This window comes from Pezoporus flaviventris, unplaced genomic scaffold (genome assembly GCF_033815535.1).
Source record: "Pezoporus flaviventris isolate CSIRO_AGI_PZ_B2104156 unplaced genomic scaffold, CSIRO_AGI_Pfla_v1 ptg000123l, whole genome shotgun sequence".
Taxonomy (NCBI): Eukaryota; Metazoa; Chordata; class Aves; order Psittaciformes; family Psittacidae; genus Pezoporus; species Pezoporus flaviventris.
The window spans coordinates 1267030-1272041 of NW_026892671.1; the positions used below are offsets into that span (position 1 = coordinate 1267030).

General features: G+C 53.6%; 1 protein-coding gene across 1 annotated transcript; it reads left to right on the top strand.

Moving 5' to 3' along the window:
• The first annotated feature begins 3571 nt into the window (after positions 1–3571).
• On the top strand, positions 3572–4647 carry LOC133282401 (olfactory receptor 14C36-like). Its single transcript, XM_061478413.1, has one exon. It carries the CDS (start codon positions 3587–3589, stop codon positions 4559–4561), a length of 975 nt encoding a protein of 324 aa, XP_061334397.1. The 5' UTR covers positions 3572–3586; the 3' UTR covers positions 4562–4647.
• Positions 4648–5012: the final 365 nt, after the last annotated feature.

Below are 5012 nucleotides of genomic sequence, written 5' to 3' on the forward strand. Positions count from 1 at the left end.
CCTTCCCTTCCCTTGCATTGCCTTTCCTTTTCTTCCCTTTCCTTTCCTTTCCTTTCCTTTCCTTTCCTTTCCTTTCCTTTCCTTTCCTTTCCTTTCCTTTCCTTTCCTTTCCTTCCCTCGCCTTGCCTCGCCTTGCCTCGCCTTGCCTCGCCTTGCCTTCCCTTGCCTTCCCTTCCCTTGCCTTCCCTTCCCTTGCCTTCCCTTGCCTTCCCTCACTATGTCTTTATTTCTGTTACCCTACCTTTGCCTCGCCTCACCTCAACTCACCATGAATTTCTTTCCCTTGCCTTGCCATGCCTTGCCTTCCACTCCCTCGCATCGCCTCGCCATGCTATTCCTTACTTTGCCATGCCTTGCCTTTCCTTGCCTTGACTTGTCTTGCCATGTCTTCCCTTCCCTTCCCTTGCCATGCCTTGCCTTGCCTTGCCTTGCCTAGCCTTGCCTTGCCTTGCCATGCCTTGCCTTGCCTGGCATGGCCTGGCCTATCCTTCTCTTGCCTTTCCTGGCCTAGCCTGGCCTGGACATACCTTGCCTTGCCTGGCCTTGCATTGCCTTGCCTTTCCTTGCATTTCCTTTCCTTGCCTGGCCTGGCCTGGCCTGTCATGGCCTTGCCTGTCCTTGCCTTGCCTTGCCTTGCCTTGCCTTGCCTTGCCTTGAGTTGCCTTGCCTTGCCTTGAGTTGCCTTGCCTTATTTGCCTTGCCTTGAGTTGCCTTGCCTTATCTTGCCTTGCCATTTCTTGCCTTGCCTTGCCTTTCCTAGCCTTGCATTGCCTTCCCTTGCTTTGCCTTCCTTTGTCTTGCATTGCCTTGCCTTGCCTGGCCTTGCTTGACACAGATCCCTTGCTGTGTCATGTGCACTTGCCAGTTACTGAGGAAAGTATCCATGGGCTGGGAAAGGAAACAGCACAGGAGGGAATTTTTAGTTAATTGTTGCTCTTCCTGGTAAAACCTGTAGGGCTCTAGCATCTTGTTCCATATTTTCCGTGGTCACTGGAATGGGTTTCATTATTAAAAAAAGTATTTCATTTTCTACTTCCCTGTGTTCCAGGAGAAACAGCAACAAGGGCCTCCCCTTGTGCCACAGTTTGTGACACTGGGCAAGACGTGACAAGAAAAACAGATGGGGTGGTACTTGTGGAGAAGCCTGTGGCCTGTAGAGCTTCATCAGGGACAAGGACAGGTTTCTGTGTAAGCACTGACTCAGTTCAGCCCAGCTGTGCTGTAGTGAAGAGCAGCACCCCTCGCTGCCCTGTGCGGAGTCGGGGCTGGGGTGTGTGCTCCCCACCCCTTCTCTCCTGCCTCCTTTGTCTGCAGTGAAACAGAAACTGTGTTCTCTAAAGAAATTCTTTCTGGTGAGGGTGGTGAAACACTGGAACGTGTTTCCCAGAGAAGTCCCCCATGCCTCTTGTGAAACTGTTTAGGATTTAGGGAATGCCTGATCAACCTGAAAGAGCTCCTGGTATGAGCAGGGAGTATCCAACTTTCCTGATCACTGTGTGCTGCTCCCACCTTTGCCAGGCAACCAGAGCTCCTGGTGCAGCCAGGGAGCAGCCAGCATCCAACTCCTTGCACTGTGCAAAGGCTGGGGACTAACAGGAACTCCTGGGGAAGCAGAGGGCTCCAGGAAATGAGGGGGAAGTGAGTCAGCACATTCCACCCCGTAACTAAAGTCAGTCCATCTTTCTCAAAGTGCTGTGCTCACCTCTTGCCGCTGTGCCAACAAACAGAGTAGTGCTGAATTCCAGTTATAAATTGAGGGCAATGTCTGGTTGCTTTACTCAATTGTTAAGAATTTCTTAAATGGGTTTAATTTACAATTATATATATGGACAGGTTTCTGCATCAACATAACTTGTCCAGCTGATTTCTATGCTCTAATGTATAGCAGAATGTTTAACAACAAACAGAATAGGATATAAATTAGTGAAATTAAGGTAGGATGTAAAATTCAACCTTAAAGCCCCAGTTGCTGCTGCTGACCATCCAAACAGGGCATCCTACCAGAGATGTTCTCATGCTCAGTGCGTGGGACTTCCCAGAGATAGGCTAATGGTTGGACTCGATGTTCTCAAAGGGCCATTTTCAAATTAATTGATTGATTGTAAGAAACGAAGATTTATAGCCTTAAATCTTTGTATCATCAGGCTGTTTCCCATGGCGTTTCCCTGGAGCCCCAGGGAGCCCTGGAAGGAGCCCAGGGGGCAGAGGCAGAGCCACCTTGGGCTGGGCCTTTGCTGCTAAGCTGGGACTGAGGGGAGACCTGTGAGACACAGGGAGCTTAAAGGCACTTGGCAGTGGAGGATGCTGAGGAGGAGGAGGAGGAACCTTCTGAAGGAGAAACCTTCCCAGCCCTGTTTGTGGTAAGGCACTGGGTGCAGGGCAATGCAGCTGCAGTTTCTCTTTGTGTAGATAAGGAGGAGGATGTGCTCCAGAGCTTCCCCCTGCACCATGCAGGGACAGGATAAGGCAGGTCCCTTGTCCTGGGGCTGGCTGCAGGGTGTGAATGTGGGTGTGCAGCCAGGGGTGCCCAGCGCTGCCCTTGCAGCAGGGTCCCTGCAGCCCAAAGGCTGTGTGCAGGGGCAGGGACTCTGCTGCCTGCCAGGGTCAGCACTCGGCCTGCCCAGGAGCTCCCCATGGAGCTCGGGGGGGAGCTGAGGGGAAAGGAGAAACCCCTGAGAGGGAAGGGAAGTGCTGGGTGAGTGACGCTGCTCCAATCTGCCGTCAGTCTAAGCACTTCTTCAGAGGGTCCCTCTGAAAGACACTGAGGCATCATTTACCTGATAGGGAAGGATGCTGAGCTTTGATGTTTTTCCCTCTTGGTGGGCAGGTTGGGCAGTGGGAGCTGGGAATTTTCTTCTCTGCTTTGGGGGAGGCATCAAGAGTCTTGTAAGGCCTTGTGTGAGCTGCTCCTGAGCCCCTGCACAGGCAGGGGTGTGCAGGGCAGAGCTGAGCACACAGCCCATGGCATGGGCTCTGGGAGCACTGAGAGGGAGCAGAGCTGGGCACAGAGCAGCAGCTCCTGGCAGGGACAGCTCCAGGCAGCAGAGATATGGATGGGCAGGGAGTGGGGGCAAAGTGCAGCCCAGCCCTGGGGAGGGTGCGTTCAGGCAGCTCTCTTGGGGTCTGGCACTGGAGGTGGCTGCTGGCCGTGCTCTGCTGCCCACAGCCCTTTGCTTCTCAGCGTGAGAGCTCTGTGGACTGTCCTTTGAAACCATTCTCCCCTGGTCTCAGCACAGGACAGATGTTTGTGGGTGTTCTTAAGATCAATTTGTGTGTGAAGGAACCTTACAGGCAGTACAAGTTTGAGCACAGGGCAAGTGGGAGAGGACTGATGGACACTGCAGCTCTCTTGGTTCTGCAAAGAACTGAGACTTTTTGCCTGATGCAATGCTCTTCTGATTGTACCTAGGAAGAAGCCTCAGCAGTGTAATGACATCACTTGCAATGACGCTGAACGTCTCCTCTCCTGCTAAAATGTGCTCAGTTGTGAATGTGTAAACTGAACTTCTGTATCTGACATCCCTCCTGTCCTAACCTGTCACTGCCTTTTTCTCCTCTAACACTGCCCCATGCCCGGAGGCAGCAGATGTCCAACGCCAGCTCCATCACCCAGTTCCTCCTCCTGCCATTCGCACACACGCGGGAGCTGCAGCTCTGCCACTTCTGGCTCTTCCTGGGCATCTCCCTGGCTGCGCTCCTGGGCAACGGCCTCATCATCACCAGCACAGCCTGCGACCAGCGCCTCCACACCCCCATGTACTTCTTCCTCCTCAACCTCTCCCTGCTGGACCTGGGCTGCATCTCCACCACTGTCCCCAAATCCATGGCCAATTCCCTCTGGGACACCAGGGCCATCTCCTACACAGGTTGTGCTGCACAGCTCTTTTTCGTTGCCTTTTTCATCTCAGCAGAGTATTCTCTCCTCACTGTCATGTCCTACGACCGCTACGTGGCCATCTGCAAGCCCCTGCACTATGGGACCCTCCTGGGCAGCAGAGCTTGTGTCCACATGGCAGCAGCTGCCTGGGGCACTGGGTTTCTCAGTGCTCTGCTGCACACGGCCAATACATTTTCACTGCCCCTGTGCCGAGGCAATGCTGTGGAGCAGTTCTTCTGTGAAATCCCGCAGATCCTCAAGCTCTCCTGCACACGCTCCTACCTCAGGGAAGTTGGGCTTCTTGTGGTTGGTGCCCTGATTGTTGGCTGTTTTGTTTTCATTGTGGGGTCCTATGTGCAGATCTTCAGGGCCGTGCTGAGGATGCCCTCTGAGCAGGGACGCCACAAAGCCTTTTCCATGTGCCTCCCTCACCTGGCTGTTCTCTCCCTCTTTGTCAACACTGCTGTCTTTGCCTACTTGAAGCCCCCCTCCGTCTCCTCCCCATCCCTGGATCTGGTGGTGTCAGTGCTGTACTCGGTGGTGCCTCCAGCAGTGAACCCCCTCATCTACAGCCTGAGGAACCAGGAGCTGAAAGATGCTGTGAGGAAGCTGGTGACCAGATGTGTTTCAGCAGATACACGCTGCTTGCTTTACCCTGGAAAGGGTTTCCAGTGTAGGTCATGACAGGCCGTGCCTGTCTTTGCTGCTTTACATTTGTTTTCCTATTTCAATTTGTGATGATGTTGTCTTCATAGAAATGTCAGTTTTCATGTCCTAATTAAGTTGCCACTCGTGTTGTGTGACCCACAGACTTTGTGTCACTCTGGTCTCTGATAGTATTTAAGGGAAATAAATGATCCTGCAGCAACTTCTTCTCTGTGATACGTCCTCACATGTCAGGAATGAAGGGGAATGAAAGCAGCTTTCTGGCTGCTCCAGCTCTGGGATGGCTGCTCTGGGGGAGCCCAAGTGCCGGAGCTGTTGTGCTGGTGTGGGAAGATGGGATGGCATGGTGGGGGGGGCAGCAGAGCTCTCAGGGTGTCCTGGGCAGGGGAGCAGGAGACACAGGGGTCCCTGCAGGGAACTCCCCTGCGATGGCACAGGCTGGGGCTGCCTGGCTGAGAACAGCCCATGG